Source organism: Erpetoichthys calabaricus, chromosome 14 (genome assembly GCF_900747795.2).
Source record: "Erpetoichthys calabaricus chromosome 14, fErpCal1.3, whole genome shotgun sequence".
Classification (NCBI taxonomy): domain Eukaryota; kingdom Metazoa; phylum Chordata; class Cladistia; order Polypteriformes; family Polypteridae; genus Erpetoichthys; species Erpetoichthys calabaricus.
In genome coordinates this window covers 40,196,560-40,216,738 of record NC_041407.2, presented here as the reverse complement: position 1 = coordinate 40,216,738, position 20,179 = coordinate 40,196,560, and the positions used below count along the sequence as shown (strand labels likewise).

Below are 20,179 nucleotides of genomic sequence, written 5' to 3'. Positions count from 1 at the left end.
GTTGTACAGGAGAAAAGTAATCTTGCCTCAAATCAATGGCAACCTTTTGTAGGTCTATGAATTTAATTTAAACTTTAGGTTTACACGGTGCTTTGTTTCCGACGTGCTGCGTTCAGTCAGTTCACGTGAGCCGCTCTCTTGTGTGATGTTGCGATGTCCACGGCTTTGTTTAATGTTAGCTAAGACCCGGCCCTTAAAAGTTTCTCGTTACAGCAATTTTTAATCCGTTACAAAGTCATCCAAAGTCTCGTTTATACCTCATGTCTTCTCATTAAACTTGTATCTCGCGAATATGGTATTGCAAACGGCAGCGGGAGCGTTTCTATAAACTTAATTTAAAATTATGGTTTATACCGTGCTTTGTTTCCGCAGTAGTGAAGTGATCACTCCTGCTGCGTTCAGTCAGTTTACATGAGCCGCTCTCTTGTGTGATGTTGCGATGTCTACGGCTTTATTTAATGTTAGCCTAGACCCGGCACTTCAAAGTTTCTCGCTACAGCAATTTTAACTCTGTTACAAAGTGATCCAAATCTCGTTTCTACCTCGTGTCTTCTCATTAAACTTGTATCTCGCGAATATGGTATTGCAAACGGCAGCGGGAGCGTTTCTATAAACTTAATTTAAACTTATGGTTTACACCGTGCTTCGCTTCTTATTGTTTCGCTGCCTTCTCAATTGTGTAATGAATGTTTTCTTCAGAGCTCTTTGGGGCTCTTCCTTGTTTTGTACGTACTGCGTTCACAGTCAGTTCACATGATTACGTGGGAGGCGTGATGACACGATATGCAACTCCACCTCCCACGGCCAGCGAGCTGCAGTCCATTACAGCAGGGGTCCCCAACCCCCGGTCCGCGGCCCACTACCGGGCCACAGCCGTCTGACAGCCGGGCCGCGAGAGAACTGCTAGCAACGGAGACTTACTCAGACTTTTCAGAACTCTTGGCGGGCGGGGCTTTGCAGCGGTGCACAGAAAGGAGAGACCGAGGTGAGAGAGTATTACAACAAAGTATTTTTATGGTATATATAAAATATATATATATATATATGTAGGTCCGCGGTTTTCTGCGGACAATGGGTCTTTTAATTTCTGGTACATGCTTCCTCAGTTGGTTTGCCCAGTTGATTTCATACAAGGGACGCTATTGGCAGATGGCTGGGAAGCTACCCAACTTACTTTTCTTTCTCTCTCTCTTGCGCTGACTATCTGTGATCCTGACGTAGGGGGTGTGAGCAGGGGGGGCCGTTCGCACACCTAGACGATACGGACGCTCGTCTAAAAATGCTGAAAGATTATCTTCACGTTGCTACCTTCTGTGTGCAGCTTTTAAGTATGCTGCACGGTGCTTCGCATACTTAAAAGCTCAAAGGGCACGTATTGATTTTTTTATCTGTCTCTCTCTATCTCTCTCTAACTCTCTCTCTCTCTCTCTCTCTCTGTGCTCTTGACGGAGGGGGTGTGAGCTGCCGCCTTCAACAGCTTTGTGCCGCGGTGCTTCGCATACTTACAAGCCAAACAGCCCTATTGATTTGTTTGCTCCTTTGAAGAGGAAGATATGTTTGCATTCTTTTAATTGTGAGACTGAACTGTCATCTCTGTCTTGTCATGGAGCACAGTTTAAACTTTTGAAAAAGAGACAAATGTTTGTTTGCAGTGTTTGAATAACGTTCCTGTCTCTCTACAACCTCCTGTGTTTCTGCGCAAATCTGTGACCCAAGCATGACAATATAAAAATAACCATATAAACATATGGTTTCTACTTCGCGGATTTTCTTATTTCGCGGGTGGCTCTGGAACGCAACCCCCGCGATGGAGGAGGGATTACTGTATATGTATATATATATATATATGTATATATATATATATATATATGTGTATATATATATATATATATATATATATATATATATATATATATATATATACATATATATATATATATATATATATAAAAAATAAACTAAAAAGGTTTGAATAAAACAGAAATATATACCTTTATTTTTACTTCCTTAACTTGTGGAGTGTGTATCCTGTAGCAAAGCCCTAACTTTTTTCATGAAAGCCCCTTTCAGTCAATAAGCCTTAAAAACAGGTGTAAAGCTAAACTTGCAGCACCCGCTATTCAATTACACTTGCCTAAAGCCTCTCCTAAGGGGAGATACTGTGGGATCTGGGCATCCGTCAAAGCACCAATCACAGGCCCGATCAGGAAGCGGGAAGCTGTGATTTGTCGTCTCCCTCCCATGTAACAATCACAGCCCGTATTACAATGCACTATGTATGTATGTGTATATGTACAGGGTATATATGTGTATGTGTGTGTATATGTATGTGTATATATATGTTGATATATGTGTGTGTGTATATAATATATATATATAATGTGGATGTGTATATGTATATATACAGTGGAACCTCGGTTCACGAACGTCTCGGCACACGTACAACTCGGTTTGCGACCAAAAAGTTCGCCAAACTTTTGCCTCGGTTCACGACCAAACACTCGGTATACGAACAAGCCAGGTTCCCTTTCGGTTTGTTGATGTTCATTCTCTCCCTGTGCATTTCCTGTGCAGCGAGCGAGAGAGAGCGCGCGCGCACATGCACACACACACAGAGAGGCAGCGCAAGAGACAGAGGGCTGTACACACACACACACACACACACACACACACAGGAACACGCGCGAGAGAGGCGTGTGCGCACACACACAGGAGCGCTCTAGACAGACACACTGTGAGCTGCAAAGCTGATCGCACCCCCAGAGAATACAGACGCCCCTGGGAAAACCCCTAAGAAACATGGACAGACTACCTTAACATTCCTCCTTTCCCTTCTTGCCGGCTCTGTCGCGTAATATGCCTCTCGTGCGGTGCTCCGCCTTCTTAAAAAGCCTGCACGGGCTTGTTTCAGTTTGTTAAATTGGTTGCTTGCTTCTCCTTCTTTCACTCTCAGACAATCTGTGCTCCTGGCGGAGCTGTCATCTCTGACTTGTCATGGAGCACGTTTAAACTGTTGAAAAGAGACAAATGTTTGTTTGCAGTGCTTTGAATAAAGTTCCTTTTTTTCTACAACCTCCTGTGTCTCTGTGCAAATCTGTGACCCAAGCGTGACAACACACACAGGCGCTCCAGGCTCGCAAAAGAGAGACGCACGCACACACCGGCGGAGGAGAGAGAGGCGCGCGCTAGAGAGACACACACAGGTGCTCCAGGCTCGCAAAAGAGAGACGCACGCACACACAGGCGGGGGAGAGAGAGGCGCGCGCTAGAGAGACACACACAGGTGCTCCAGGCTCGCAAAAGAGAGACGCACGCACACACACACACACACACACACACACACAGGCTTGGGGTAGGAGAGAGAGGCGCGCACACACACAGGAGCGCTCCAGGCTCGCAAAAGAGAGACGCACGCACACACACACAGAGCGATTGAGGGACGCATAAGTTAGAGAAGGCTTGTTTTTGTTTTCAGTTCTGTTTCCGGTGATCGGTTCGTAGCCTGCATTGTTGCAATGTTACTTTTCTTGGTGGTTTATTAAATTACGGATTTTTCAAATGTTCCTTTTTTCCCCTGTGCTTAAAACTCATTAAAAAAAGTGTTTTTAGCGAGAGCGGTTCCTAGCACTATAGCGCGAACTATTGCAGTGTTAGTTTTCTCTGTTTTTAAAGGTTTTCTCAGTGTTATTCAATGTTTTTACATTTAGTTTACCATTACGCTGTGCATTCTATGGTATAATTAATTATATTTGTGCTTAAAAACTGAAAAAATGTATATATATTAGATACAGTTTCTACGGTCTGGAACGGATTAATTGTATTTACATACAATCCTATGGGAGAAATTGCTTCGGTTCACGACCAACTCGGTTTACGACCAGAGTTGTGGAACGAATTATGGTCGTGAACCGAGGTTCCACTGTATATGTATATATGTATATATGTGTATATGTATGTTTACATAACCTCTTTAACACACTACTTCTCCGCTGCAAAGCGTGAGTATTTTGCTAGTATATATATCTATACTGTTATTATATTATATTCTGTTCTTTTTTTTTATTTTATTATTCTATTTTTACTCTGTAGCACTTTGGGATTGCTAAAATATAAAGTGCAATATAAATAAAATTTATTATTATTATTAATTAATAAAAGGCAAAGCCCTCACTGACTGACTGACTGACTGACTCATCACTAATTGTCCAACTTCCCGTGTAGGTGGAAGGCTAAAATTTGGCAGGCTGATTCCTTACAGCTTACTTACAAAAGTTAGTTAGGTTTCATTTCGAAATTCAACGCGTAATGGTCATAACTGGAACCTCTTTTTTGATAATATACTGTAATGGACGGCAGCTCGATGGCCGTGGGAGGCGGAGTTGAGTGTCACGTCATCACGCCTCCCACGTAATCACGTGAAAAGACTGTGAACTCAGTAGGGAGAAATGAAGGAAGAGCCGCAAACAGCGAAGAACAAAAAATTAATTAAACAATTGAGAAGGGAGCGAAACAATAAGAAGCGAGCGAGTGAAGCATACAAGCATTTTCATAAGGGAAACAAAGCACGGCGTAAAACGTAAGTTTAAATAAAGTTTATTGAAACGCTCCCGTTGCGGATTGCAATAACATATTCGCGACATAAAAGAACGCAGTAGGGAGAAATGAAGGAAGAGCCGCAAACAGCGAAGAACAAAAAATTCATTAAACAATTGAGAAGGGAGCGAAACAATAAGAAGCCAGCGAGTGAAGCATACAAGCATGTTCATAAGGGAAACAAAGCACGGTGTAAAACGTAAGTTTAAATTAAGTTTATAGAAACGCTCCCGCTGCGGATTGCAATAACATATTCGTGAGATAAAAGTTTAATGAGAAGACACGAGGTATAAACGAACCACACGCCGTAGCGCAACGTTAGGGGCAACAGTTTCAACCATTCTATGATCTGCTTCTCGCAACTGAAAGACGGCACATGGCAGATGTTAGCCGACTTGCTGACCGCAACGTTAGGGGCTTCAACTCTGGCGCTGACGTTAGAGATTCGATTCCCGAGAGGGGATGCAGTGAGTGTGTATGCCTGATGAGCCCAGAATTAGGGAGAAACACGTGACGCATACTCTTTGCATTATTTGAAAGTAAACTATTAAAACCATTCTATGATCAGCTTCTGGGAACAGAAAGAGGGCACGTGGCGGATGTAAGGCGACTTCCTGACTAACCACAACCGTAACCTGGCAGGGTAACCACCCATACAGTCAGATTGTGATTCAGAAAACGAATGCCATGAATGTAATTACCACGATCTACATACTGTCAAATAAACGAAACACACGCCGTAGCGCGACAGCTGTTAAAAGTGAGGTTCACAAAAAAACAGATCCTTAACAAATTGTTATTGGTATATTTTCGATCTGTTTAAAAAGGTTTTCTTTTCTTCTTAAAAAATTAAAAGCAGTACTTCGCCGCAACGAAGCGCGAGAATTTGGCTATATATATCTGCTTCTCGCAATTAAAAGAGGTCACGTGGCGGATTTTAGACGACTTCATGACCAAACATAAGTGTTACCTGCCAGGTAGGGTTACCACTTTTAATACAAAAAAAATAAGGGACGCATACTGCAGCGGGTGCCACATCCCAGTGCCAACACTTTGCAGACTCTACTTAAAAGACCCGCCCTCCTCACTGGACAGTTAAAAAGACCAATCAAACTAACGATGACATCAAGTATTACCCAATCAAAAGTAGGAAAGGAGGCATCTTCATAACATGCGTGTGGGATGATTTGCATGAGACGCTGCAATAAAAAAAATGCTAAAAAAAATACGGGACAAATCCCGTCCCGTATTGATTCAAAACGGGACGCGCAATTTCATTCTCAAATACGGGACGATTCCGTATTTTAAAGGACGGGTGGCAACCCTACAGTGCCAGGTAACCACCCATACAATCAGATTGTGATTCAGACTAGGAATGCAATGAATGTAATTACCCCGATCTACATACAAGGCGAAAGTCTTGCAACATTCAAAGATGATGGTTTGGGATAAGTACACCATAGAACATAAAAGAGCTTATGAAGCCTTGAACCGAAAAAGCAAGATCTCAGAGATCGTAAAAAAAAAAAATAGGAGGTAATGTCGTTTTACTCGCTGTAGATTTTAGTCAAACATTACCAGTTATTCCACGAGGGAGACTAGCAGATGAACTCAACGTGTGTTTAAAATCCATGCTTCTCCCACGCTCGGTTATATGTCGCGTGTTCTTGGGTAGGTACACCAAAAAATGTATACATTTAAGCATGTAATGGGCAAACAAAAAATGAGGTATACCCGAAGGCACTGCAGTAGTACTTAATGTAACTTTACTTCTTAAATGTTAATGTTTTACTGTTTAATAATTTATACGCTTCTTATATATTGTTCAAATTCTTTTATCAAAATACCAGTGACAGCGCAATGCACGATAACGTGGAGTGAATACACCATACGCATCCGCCCACGGCCGCCCTGGTGTGCGCAGATAGGAGTTGATTCTACAATAAAATAAAATAAAGATAAAAAGAGTAATACAATCATCACCCATAAACCAGATAGTAGACGTGACGTACTATATGTGTACCAGATTTCAAGTCAATAGGTGAAACAGTTTGCGAGCTACAGCTGATTTAAAATCCTGGACAGACAAACGAATAGCCACGGAAGCAAATTACAGAAGAAGATTGTACTGTTTAATAATTTATATTTATATGAAATGTGCTTCTTATATATTACTTCATATTGTCATATGATAATGATGTTAATGTTGTTTATATTGATTTCTATGTTATTTAAACTGCATGTATGTGTGTATATGTATGTGTGTATATGTATGTGTGTGTGTATATATATATATATATATGTATATGTGTGTGTATACATATATATGTGTATATATATATATATATATATATATATATATATATATATATATATATATATAAAATATATGTGTATGTGTGTATATATATATATATATACTAGCAAAATATATGACAGCAACACTCATAACAATGACAACACAATTACATTGACAATCATGTTACGTTATTTTTAAAATGTTTCCTTTTCTTTTTCATAACCTCTTTAACACACTACTTCTCCGCTGCGAAGCTCGGGTATTTTGCTAGTATATATATATATACATACATATATATATATATATATATATATATATATATATATATACAGTGGTGTGAAAAACTATTTGCCCCCTTCCTGATTTCTTATTCTTTTGCATGTTTGTCACACAAAATGTTTCTGATCATCAAACACATTTAACCATTAGTCAAATATAACACAAGTAAACACAAAATGCAGTTTTTAAATGATGGTTTTTATTATTTAGGGAGAAAAAAAATCCAAACCTACATGGCCCTGTGTGAAAAAGTAATTGCCCCCTGAACCTAATAACTGGTTGGGCCACCCTTAGCAGCAATAACTGCAATCAAGCGTTTGCGATAACTTGCAATGAGTCTATTACAGCGCTCTGGAGGAATTTTGGCCCACTCATCTTTGCAAAATTGTTGTAATTCAGCTTTATTTGAGGGTTTTCTAGCATGAACCGCCTTTTTAAGGTCATGCCATAGCATCTCAATTGGATTCAGGTCAGGACTTTGACTAGGCCACTCCAAAGTCTTCATTTTGTTTTTCTTCAGCCATTCAGAGGTGGATTTGCTGGTGTGTTTTGGGTCATTGTCCTGTTGCAGCACCCAAGATCGCTTCAGCTTGAGTTGACGAACAGATGGCCGGACATTCTCCTTCAGGATTTTTTGGTAGACAGTAGAATTCATGGTTCCATCTATCACAGCAAGAATTCCAGGTCCTGAAGCAGCAAAGCAACCCCAGACCATCACACTACCACCACCATATTTTACTGTTGGTATGATGTTCTTTTTCTGAAATGCTGTGTTCCTTTTACGCCAGATGTAACGGGACATTTGCCTTCCAAAAAGTTCAACTTTTGTCTCATCAGTCCACAAGGTATTTTCCCAAAAGTCTTGGCAATCATTGAGATGTTTCTTAGCAAAATTGAGACGAGCCCTAATGTTCTTTTTGCTTAACAGTGGTTTGCGTCTTGGAAATCTGCCATGCAGGCCGTTTTTGCCCAGTCTCTTTCTTATGGTGGAGTCGTGAACACTGACCTTAATTGAGGCAAGTGAGGCCTGCAGTTCTTTAGACGTTGTCCTGGGGTCTTTTGTGACCTCTCGGATGAGTCGTGTCTGCGCTCTTGGGGTAATTTTGGTCGGCCGGCCACTCCTGGGAAGGTTCACCACTGTTCCATGTTTTTGCCATTTGTGGATAATGGCTCTCACTGTGGTTCGCTGGAGTCCCAAAGCTTTAGAAATGGCTTTATAACCTTTACCAGACTGATAGATCTCAATTACTTCTGTTCTCATTTGTTCCTGAATTTCTTTGGATCTTGGCATGATGTCTAGCTTTTGAGGTGCTTTTGGTCTACTTCTCTGTGTCAGGCAGCTCCTATTTAAGTGATTTCTTCATTGAAACAGGTGTGGCAGTAATCAGGCCTGGGGGTGGCTATGGAAATTGAACTCAGGTGTGATACACCACAGTTAGGTTATTTTTTAACAAGGGGGCAATTACTTTTTCACACAGGGCCATGTAGGTTTGGATTTTTTTTCTCCCTAAATAATAAAAACCATCATTTAAAAAACTGCATTTTGTGTTTACTTGTGTTATATTTGACTAATGGTTAAATGTGTTTGATGATCAGAAACATTTTGTGTGACAAACATGCAAAAGAATAAGAAATCAGGAAGGGGACAAATAGTTTTTCACAGCACTGTAGGTATTAACACATGTGCAATTAAACGTGTGCATTTACGGGGTGATTTCTCAGGCTTAAAAGCTTGCCTTTTATTAAAAAGGTGAATGCAAACTGTTTTCATTCTGAAGGGCACAAACCACATTAGATTTCATGCTCAAGAGTAAGCTCAGCACACAGCTTGGTCATATTAGAACCGGAAGGGCGAACTGACAACATGGTATACAAAGAGATCCTTAAGAAATAATTATTGATTCTTTTTCCCTCAGTTTAAAAAGGTTTACTTTTCTTCTTAATAAAAATTTTAAAGCAGTACTTCGCCGCTGCCAGCCGCGGGTATTTTGATATATATCAAAATATATCGCGTCATCATGCCTCCCATGTAAGCACGTAAACTGACCCGCTGCCGTTTGCAATGCCATAATCGCGAGATACAAGTTTAATGAGAAGACACCAGGTATAAACGACAGTTTGGATCACTTTGTGACAGAGTTAAAATTGCTGTAGCGAGAAACTTTTAACTGCCGGGTCTTAGCTAACATTAAATAAACCCCTGGACATTGCAACATCACACAAGAGATCGGCTCACGTGAAGTGACTCAACGCAGCAGGAGTGATCACTTCGATGAATCAAACCTGTTCAAAAAACACATTACACAATTGATAAGGTACGAAAACAATATGAAACCGATTGTGGATTTCCATACAGCCACTGAAAATTTGTGACGGCACGAGTCTTCAGGTCACGTGTCTCCAAAAGAACCTCATTCAGGCAACTATTTTTACTAGCGGTGGCTCAGGGGAGAGAGTTTTTATTCCTCGCATCCCCGTTATACCCTCTGATCTCCCATTTCAATTCAAACGCCTCCAATTTCCACTAAGGCTCTGCTTAGCAATGACAATTAATAAGTCTCAGAGGCAGACCCTACAAAAGGTTGGCATTGATTTGAGGCAGGACTGCTTTTCACATGGCCAACTGTACGTTGCATGCTCAACAGCAAGCTCAGCACACAGCTTCATCATATTACAACCAGAGGGGAGAACTGACAATGTACTATACAAATAGATCCATAACAAATAATTATTGATTCATTTTCCCTCAGTTTAAAAAGGTTTACTTTTCTTCTTAATAAAAATTTTAAAGCAGTACTTCGCCACGGTGAAGTGCGGGTATTTTGATATATATCAAAATATATCGCGTCATCACGCCTCCCATGTAAGCACGTGAAGTGACCCGCTGCCGTTTGCAATGCCATATTCACGAGATACAAGTTTAATGAGAAGACACGAGGTATAAACGACAGTTTGGATCACTTTGTGACAGAGTTAAAATTGCTGTAGCGAGAAACTTTTAACTGCTGGGTCTTAGCTAACATTAAATAAACCCGTGGACATCGCAACATCACACAAGAGAGCGGCTCACGTGAAGTGACTGAACGCAGCAGGAGTGATCACTTCGATGAATCAAACCTGTATATATGTATATGTGTGTGTGTATGTATGTGTGTATATATATGTTGATATATATATATATATATATATATATATATATATATATATATATATATATACAGTGGAACCTCTAGATACGAGTTTAATTCGTTCCAGCACTGAGCTTGTATAGCGAATTTCTCGTATCTAGAACAAACTTCCCCATTGAAAAAAATGGAAATCCAGTTAATCCGTTCCGCACCCCAAATATATTAACATAAAAATCAATTTTCCAATTTCCAAACAAATAACACTGATAAATTATATATACTGTAGTCTACCTTTAATAAATAACACTGGTAAATAATATAACTGATTATTAAAAGAATCAAAACAGGTTCAAAGTGCAGTAGAGCATTCAATAAATCTTTAAATAAATAATCCTTAAAACAGTTGTGAAGTGGAGGTTTAAAATACACAAGAATAACAATCCTTTAACACGAGGTTAAAACGTCAAAAGGATGCAGTCTTTAAAAAACAGATGACAATCCCCGGTGCTTCTTCTCTGTTAGCGTCTCACCTGCGGGCTCTGCAACAGGCGAGACACTCTTAATGCAGCTGACCTTCTCTACACCGTCCTGCTTCAGCTGTTTGGCTCGCCTGTTCAGCTACACGCGAGCCTGCGCTCGCTCGCTCGCTCTCCCGCACCGCCTGCCTGCCTGCCTGCCTGCCTGCCTGCGCTCTCTCTCTGCTCTCTTTTCTTTTCTTTTACTTCTTCTCCCCCTTAACCGGCTCGCGCTTCTCTATATATGCGGGGAGGACATGGCAGCTGCAGCCCATCAGCCACAGGAACAATCATGGATGTGGGCAGTTTCCCACCTGTGCACTTAAGTGAGAAACGCAGACACCGCAGATCGCGGCTCGCAACTGCAACCACGCCCCCTCGCTAAGCCGCGAGCTATACCCACAGCCTGGCTCGTGGCTCGTTACGCGAGCCAATGCTCGCATTTAGATCTGAATTTTTCGCTCATACTTTCCTCGTATTTTGAATTTCTCGTATACAGAGGTGATCGTATCTCGAGGTTCCACTGTGTATATATATATATATATATATATATATATATATATATATATATATATATATATATATATATATATATATATGTGGATGTGTATATGTATATATATATATGTAGATATGTGTATATGTATATATGTATATATATGTTTGTGTGTGTGTGTGTGTGTGTGTATAGCAACACTCATAACAATGACAACACAATTACGTTGACAATCATGTTACGTTATTTTTAAAATGTTTGCTTTTCTTTTTCATAACCTCTTTAACACACTACTTCCCCGCTGCGAAGCGCGGGTATTTTGCTAGTCTGTCTATCTATCTATCTATCTATCTATCTATCTATCTATCTATCTATCTATCTATCTATCTATCTATCTATCTATCTATCTATCTATCTATCTATCTATCTATCTATCTATCTATCTATCTATCTATCTATCTATCTATCTATCTATCTATCTATGCAAAGTACTGCTTTTAAATTTTTATTAAGAAGAAAAGCTTTTTAAATTGAGGGAAAATATCCCAATAACAATTTGTTAAGGATATGTTTTTTTGTGAAGCAGCCTTAACACAGCTTTTCCGCTGTTTTATAAGGTCTTCCTTATTTTATAAGGTCTTCCTTTTTTGTTGCTTCGCCAAAGAAGGAGCCTTTTTATTAAATCCAAGGGTTCTTCGCTTTTTTTTTTGTTCGTTTATTACGATTGTTATAGTTCTGTTTGTATACCACGTTGTGAGTTCAGCACTCCGGTTGTAATATGACCAAGCAGTGCAAGCACACTCTTGAGAATGCAACGTATAGTTGTACAGGAGAAAAGCAATCTTGCCTCAAATCAATGGCAACCTTTTGTAGGTCTATGAACTTAATTTAAACTTTAGGTTTACACGGTGCTTTCTTTCCGAAGTACCTGCACTCATGAATATGTCTGTATGCGTCAGTCGCTCAAATCCATGCGCTTCGCACCGGCGAAGTACTGCTTTTAAATTTTTATTAAGAAGAAAAGAAAACCTTTTTAAATTGAGGGAAAATATACCAATAACAGTTTGTTAAGGATCTGTTTTTTTGTGAAGCTGCCTTCACTCGAGTGACCACTTCGAGCTGACTCGCTGGCCAACCATAAGCGTTACCTGGTAGGTAACCACCCATACAATCAGATTGTGAATCAGACTACGAATGCCGTGAATGTAATTACCCCGATCTACATGCTGTCAAATAAACGAACCACATGCCGTGGCGCAATTTTAGGGGCTTCGCCTCTAGCGCTGACGTCCGAGGTTCGATTCCCGTAAGGGAGTGAAGTGAGTGGGTGGTTACCTACCAGGTAACGCTTATGGTTGGCCAGCAAGTCAGGTAACATCAGCCACGGTGCCTTCAGTTGTGAGAAGCAGATCATAGAATGGTTGAAAATAGTTTACTGTCAAATAATGCAAAGAGTACGCGACACGTGTTTCCCCCTTATTCTTGGCTCATCAGGCGTACACACTCACTGCACTCTCTTACGGTAATCGAACCTCGGAGGTCAGTGCTAGAGGGGCTTCGCAGCGGTGAAGTATTGCTTTTAAATTTTAATTAAGAAGAAAAGAAAACCTTTTTAAATTAAGTCTTAAAATGAGGTGTAACGATATTGACAAAAAGCTATGCAAACCCACCAAGACATGCAATCGTTTAAATCAAGGCGCGAGTCGAAAAACACCATCCCATACTATTAGTTAACGATTAACACACATTTCTATATGTATTGTAAGCATACAATACAACTGATAATATGTTGCGCTTATTTATCTGGTGTACCGACATTTTTGCGCGTTTAATGGCTGAAATCTAACGTGGTTTGTAACCTTCAGAAAAAACAGTTTGCATTTACCTTTTTAATAAAAGGCGAGCTTTTAAGCCTGAGAAATCACCCCGTAAATGCACACGTTTAATTGCACATGTGTTAATATGTATGCTTACACAGTATTAAAAGACACTCAACAATTACACAGTATTAAAAGACACTCAACAATTAACGTCATTTACCTTCGTTCCCGCGTTTGACTCGTGCTGTAAATCTCTTCCTTGTTTTCAGTTCACGTGATGACGTAGGAGGCGTAATACGTGATGATGCGATACGTGACTCTGCCTCCTCCATTAGAGTATATGGACAAAAAACAGGTTCCAGTTATGACCACTATGCGTAGAATTTCGAAATGAAACCTGCCTAACTTTTGTAAGTAAGCTGTAAGGAATGAGCCTGCCAAATTTCAGCCTTCCACCTACATGGGAAGTTGGACAATTAGTTATGAGTGAGTCAGTCAGTCAGTCAGTGAGTCAGTCAGTGAGGGCTTTGCCTTTTATTAGTATATATATATATATATATATATGTGTGTGTGTGTGTATGTGTCTGTGTCTGTGTATATATATGTGTATATATATATATATATATATATATATATATATATATATATATATACATACACCATATATAACCAGTAACAGAATATCAGTGACCTTCACACAATAGGTATGCTGTTTAGGTAAATTTGCTTTGGTATCAGTTTAGTGCCAGAATATTCTAAATATGTTTTCAATAAAAAAACATTAGAAATATTAAACAGATATTATAAAAAAGTATGCAGACCAAATTGATTAAACCTTTTGAGGTAAGTGCTATTCTTTATTGGAATTTAGAAAAAAAGTCTGAGAAAACCTTGGTTTGTCTCTATCTGTGAGCTATTACTCTCTTTATCAAAAGTGTTGTTAATGATTTTACTGATCTGAATTGTCTACATGACACAGATAGCAAGTAGGTGTCAGAATCAAGCGATTTTCCTGTCCAAGAATTTGAGACTGGAGCCAGCAATAAAAATTATGGTTAGTGCACCTCTGGTACTTTTCCAAAAAGTGGAAACTGTAAGTCAATTAGGGAAAGCAGCACAGACATTACAGAAAATGTAGGCTTCATTTGAGCTTAGACTTGAATCCAAGTCCAAGGGCATTATTGGCCAGTACCATCACTAAGTCTCAACTTTTGTGATTGAAATACAAATGGAAGTTTTATAAAGATATGAATCACAAAGTTTCCAGAAGCATAATTTAATAACAGTCATTAGCAAAAGTATTCTGTATTCATGAGCACTGAATTGTATTATTTGGTTTATGTTTTAATGAAATCTGTCAGCTTCAAGAATGTCAAAATATCAGCCTAGCTTCTAACTTGTACAAAATTCAATCAATGATTTTTGATTGCTTTTGGGTGTGGTTTGCAATATGATCCATTTCATAAGTTGTGTTAATTATCTAAGTGTAATTTGCAATGTACTGTTAATGCATTGACAAGCTATGAAAATTGAAGTTGATTTTTATGTTATGTTGGTTAGAAAGTAGAAATTCTAGGAATTAATGGTAAGTGCTAAAATTAATGTTTGCATATTAGCATTGATCTATTTTTCTCTTTATAGGTAATGTTGGCTGCATCCTATTGGTCACTGCTGGCACCAGCAATTGAAATGGCAGAGGAATCTGGAAAATATGGTGCCTTTGCATTTTTCCCAGTGGCTGTAGGCTTTTTATTAGGAGCTACATTTGTTTATGGTGCTGATTTATTAATGCCTGTGCTGGTGAGTCAAATCTGTAAATAGTTTTTTATTGGTTTAAATGTACTATCTCTTGAGTAAATAATATTTAAAAATAATAACTTTGATCATGGCAAAGTATTTTAAAATTTAATGATTCCATTTAGAGAGACATAAATGAGGTTATTGTTGTCTTAATTTCAGAATCATTGAAGTCCAGTTCACATTCTTTATCTGAAAACTTTGTGTTTATGCAGAGTATTTTAATATTTCTAGTTAAGGTAATCTGTTCATACTGCTACAAACCGGTCTACTGAAGTGAATCTTAAGACTGAAAAGTATATGATATACTCTTAAGGAATAAAGAGTGCTGATCTTAATTTTTTTTTTATGCTAGTTTTATCAGTTTTAAGAATTAACATTCTCTTATTTCATAATATAGGCTTTTATTTTATATGTAATTTCACACACATATAAAATGACAGAAAAAAATGTAATAATTCCAAATTAATTAATTTTTTTTTTAACCTGACTTTTTAGTAAGCATAATAATACTGACTCCAATGTGCTAGTAGTGTATTTGTAATAACATGCTGTAGAAAGCAGAAAGCTTGCATCATATTCTTTCTTTCTTTCTTTCTTTCTTTCTTTCTTTCTTTCTTTCTTTCTTTCTTTCTTTCTTTCTTTCTTTCTTTCTTTCTTTCTTTCTTTCTTTCTTTCTTTCTTTCTTTCACATGATAATAACATTTGCAATGAGTTGCATTGGATGCAAGGAATTTACATTCAGTAAGTTTTAGTTTTACTATAGAAAATAAAAAGTTGGACTTATTCTACAGTAAAGAAGAATTGTCATAATTGAAATTAAAGAATGAATTAAAGTAATTAGGGAGTATAAAACAAACCCAGATTATCTGCTGTGTTTTTTTAGGTTGCATCAGTTTGAAGTTAAGGTTAGTTTATTTATGACTTGTAGAAGGGTGTAGCTAGACACAGTTACCAAAACAAATGTTGGAAAAAACATCATATGCACACTAAACCTTCCCATAATCAGTTTTATACACAGATTTTCTTTTGTTTTGGGTTTTTTTGACAAAAATACTTTTCTAGGGCCTTATGTGTCATCTTCAAGTCTCACACTCATGTATAAGCTATTATCTCTCAACAGGTTCTGGTGGAGATTTTCCCAAATCAGTCTCATGCTATCCATGTGATGACTGATGTATGCTGAGTAGACTTTAGCTATGCTTTCCAACTACAGTACAGTTTAAGACAACGGGCATTCACTTTTGTAAAACCTAAGAACTGTTTATCTTTGCATTTAACATCATGACATAATTAATCTTTGTGACCCAGTTGTCCTGTCTTAAACAAGGTGAAGGTACCTAGGGAAACTTGACGCCAGACATATTTTTCACTTTCTGTAGGCCTGGGTTACTAATTAATCCCAGTTAATACCAATTGACATACAAAGTTTCATGTGATTACATACGTAATCTCACACCAGAATGAATTTGTGCTATTTCATCAATAAACTTACGTGCTACTTAAAAATATGAATAAATCTCCATGGATTATATTGTTCAATGTTAGATATAGTGTTCTGTGAGTGATAGCTCCTGGGACACAAATAACAAATGAAAAATATAAGTAGTCATCTGTTCCAAATACACCATGAGCAAAAAAAGTACAAATACTAATAATAAAAATAAATAAAACACATATTATACACATGTACTGTATATATAGCATCAGAATATTTAACCTACGTTCAAATATACTATATTTGAATGTATGCTTATTTTTAATAAGGATATTTTCATCAGAAGTTTAGATAATTTGACAGCCCTATTCTTCACTGTGACTGCCTTTCTTTCTGTTTTCATCTTCTCAACAGTTAATTTTAGGGAAAATCATTACTTATACGCTATTCTTAAAATATAAGCAGTCATGTAGTATTGCAGCTCCATTTAAAACCTAGCTTCATGTACACACTTTTTTTCTAAATACATGTAAAAAAACAAGGGAGTCCAGAATTTATGGGGTCTCAGTGTCTTCTCTAGGGATAAAGTATATCACTCTGGCATGTTGAAACTTTTTGTAGACTTAAATTGTGGCTTTGTTTCTGAAACATTAATTTTTTTTACCTGGCATGCCTTTTGGTTCTTGTTTTATTTAACCTTTTGTGCTTGTTCATTATTCCCTCATGCATCTGCAGTCAGAGATGTAGATTGCTGTTTTCTCTGTGCTGCTTTGGTGTCCAACTACAGAGACTCATTAAGCTGTTCTGTTGCCAGCTTTCACGTCTCTATGTCTGAGTAATTGTTTGAGTCCACTCACAGCCTGGGACTTAACCAAAATTTTAAGTGTGGGCAAGAGAAGAGAAAGTAATGATCTGCTATGGAAAATTGTTATAGTATCAGCATTAGAATTATCTTTCTGAGAAAAAATATTAAATTGTCTCTGATAACTTTAGTGTTGTTATTTTCCCTGATATGTTTTCAGCAGCCACTGTTGTTAATAAAATGACTTGCTTCTAAAAAGGTGGCATAGGAGTCATAGCCTGGTGGTTTATGTATTTTATATGTAACAGATTCACACAATTAATAAAAGTATAGTTGTGTATCTTTTTTATTATTTTGTTACATTGTGTAGATGATTCAGTGCTTCATTGTAGGCATTTGTTTGAACTTGTAAAGCATTCACTGACCAGTTTTACATGGACTATGTTGTTATGGGATCAGGTTGGAAATACTGCCACAGTTAGTAATTAACAGTAAGGACATTGTTAATTAGTTTAAAGTTAAAATTATTTACAGTATGCTAATTACGATTAGAAATGCAAATTGTATAGTATCCCATATATTGGTACTATACACCATATGTCTTCTTTAAAGCATTTAGTTTAAAGCAAAAATTTCTGGCGCAATGACAGCACAGACCTTATTTATGGAACATAAATAAATATTTATATGTTGGAGTAGTGTAAAAGCATTACTCTTTTTGTATTTTTCTCTTAAAATTACAGAATGTTGTTAGTATGATTGATATTTTTAGCAAAAAGATTTTTATGTTAATTGTTGGAGTATTATACTGTATAGCTATGTTGTATTGTTTTGTTTGAATTATTTTCTGTACATGTTTTGTTTTTCTTTTTACTGGAAGAGCATCTATGGATGTGCTTTAAACAGTTTAAGATTTTTACTTGAGAACTACAAGAATATTTACTGCATTATTTCATGATCCAATTTGGAAAACCCAGCCTGAGAATCTGTGACTAATCTTGTTCTCTGGAGTGTGCTATGACAAGCTGCTACAAGCTCTTTTTAATTGTAAAATACCCCACTTTTATCACAAGTGGGCACATGATCCATATGAAGTACTTTTGGGAAAATTGCTTTTTTATGGCACTCAAGGGTAGTCATTAGCATTACTGCTTTATGGATCCAGCATCTTCGGTCTGAATCTGGCACCGGTCTATTGTCTGTGAGGAGTCTGCATGCTGTCACAATGCCTACATGGGTTTTTTTTTCTGGGTACTGTGGTTTTATTCCCACATCCCCAAAGATTTGTCGGAAAGTCTAAATTTGTCCCTATATAAGTGTGGGTAGGGAGGTATTTATTTCATTTTAATAGATACTTAACCTGCACGCTGAGAGGGACTGTCCTGTTGTTATGGGAATTGCTGAGTACCATGTAAGATCAAAAGGGAACAGTAATTAAAGTTATAAAGTTTGCCAATGCAAAAAATTAAAAAAGGCCAGGACAATTATAAAAAATGACAAAACACTTAGAAATTTAAAACAAGCAATTCACTGGTAAAGGGATCATTAATTACAAATACAAAAACACCACTGACCTTGTGGAAGGATAGTTTGCTAACTGAACAATCTTGTAGTTCATGCAGTGCACAGAAGCAGTTAAAAAAGAAAAAATATATATTAGGAAATGCTGTAAAAGCTGTTAAATATAAATCAAAGAAGGTTATGTGTAGACTCTGTATTTCTGTGAGAGACCACAAATTAATGTCCTGATTAGTTTTCTTTAATGTTTTAAAATATTTGAATATTTATTGTTGGTTGTGGTGCTTATTTTTTTTTCTGTGACAGTATTGTGAAACTATTATTTGTTGGTCTTTTTGTGAATGTCAAACCTTTCTGTCTGTTTTCCATTGTGGTGTCGTGTGGTTTCTAGTCAATTCATGTACCATGTGACCTGTGAAATCATGAGAGCCATAGGAGGGCCACTTCAAGAAGGCATCTGTACATTAAACTTCTGAAAATAATAACTCTTCTTTCAGATTTTCAATATAAAATCAAACTACACATTTTATTCACAATATGTAGAGGCTATGAATATTGCTCTTTGTTTTTGCTTTTTTTTTTTTGCTTTTCCTTTTTCTTTTTTGTATGTTTGGTGCTTTGGTTATTCTGAATTAATTATTGACCCTCCATTGTCTGACAGTTATTTGAAAACTTCCCTTAAATGTTTTACATTTCTGCTTCTTCCAGGAAAATTCCTCACAATTCATGTAGGTAGTTTTCATCACCAGAACCAAAAAAAATCATAGTAGTTCCAGAAGTTTTCCAGATAATTGGGAATTAAATCATTTTAATTTTGAACAAAGATAACCATGTGGGAACCTAATTCAGGTTCTCAGAATTATATTCTTTATATAAGTCAAATGGTTCATTACTTACTTGGACACACTTGATTAAGCATTCAAGAAAGGAAGCTATAAATTAAAAATCCTTTGCACAAAGGATTACAAGGTTATGGATCAAACAGCCCATTCTTATGGAAAGGAAGATGTTTGACAGCTTTTATAAAGCTTTTGGATGAGACACCGGAGCAACTTGTTCACATGATAATACTACTACTTTTTAGCTATTAAGTGTTAATTTGATCCTGGTAAATAGTTTGGTTACCTTTCGTTTGTAAAATCTCTTATGTTTTATGCTCATCAGGTTACTTAACACTAGAATTACCAGAGCCTACGAAAAAACTCGTAGATCCGTCCCACCTTAAATCGCTTCACACTTCTCCATCAGCGTCTTTTGTCCTGTAATTGTGTTGATAAGCAGCAAGCAGCCTACTATCACCTTTTATAAATACTATAGTATATCGTTATTTGGAACACATGCATTTCATGTGTGTTCCGTGTCTACAACATTCTATGTAAACACATCATTAAAACAAACATTTTTCATGTTTTTTTTTTTTTTTTAACTTTATTTATTAATTTTATTGTAATCACTAGCAAAATACCCGTGCTTCGCAGTGGAGAAGTAGTGTGT

The 20,179-nt window shown here is 37.4% G+C and overlaps 1 protein-coding gene across 3 annotated transcripts in view; it reads left to right on the top strand.

Moving 5' to 3' along the window:
* LOC114665083 (zinc transporter ZIP11-like) overlaps positions 1-20,179 on the top strand; it is a 1,034,136-nt gene that overhangs the window by 128,217 nt on the left and 885,740 nt on the right. For all 3 annotated transcript variants that reach the window (XM_051936341.1, XM_051936342.1, XM_051936343.1), the window contains one exon: positions 14,772-14,930. In XM_051936341.1, the coding sequence (XP_051792301.1) occupies positions 14,772-14,930 (159 nt within the window). The remainder of the gene's footprint in view (positions 1-14,771; positions 14,931-20,179) is intronic.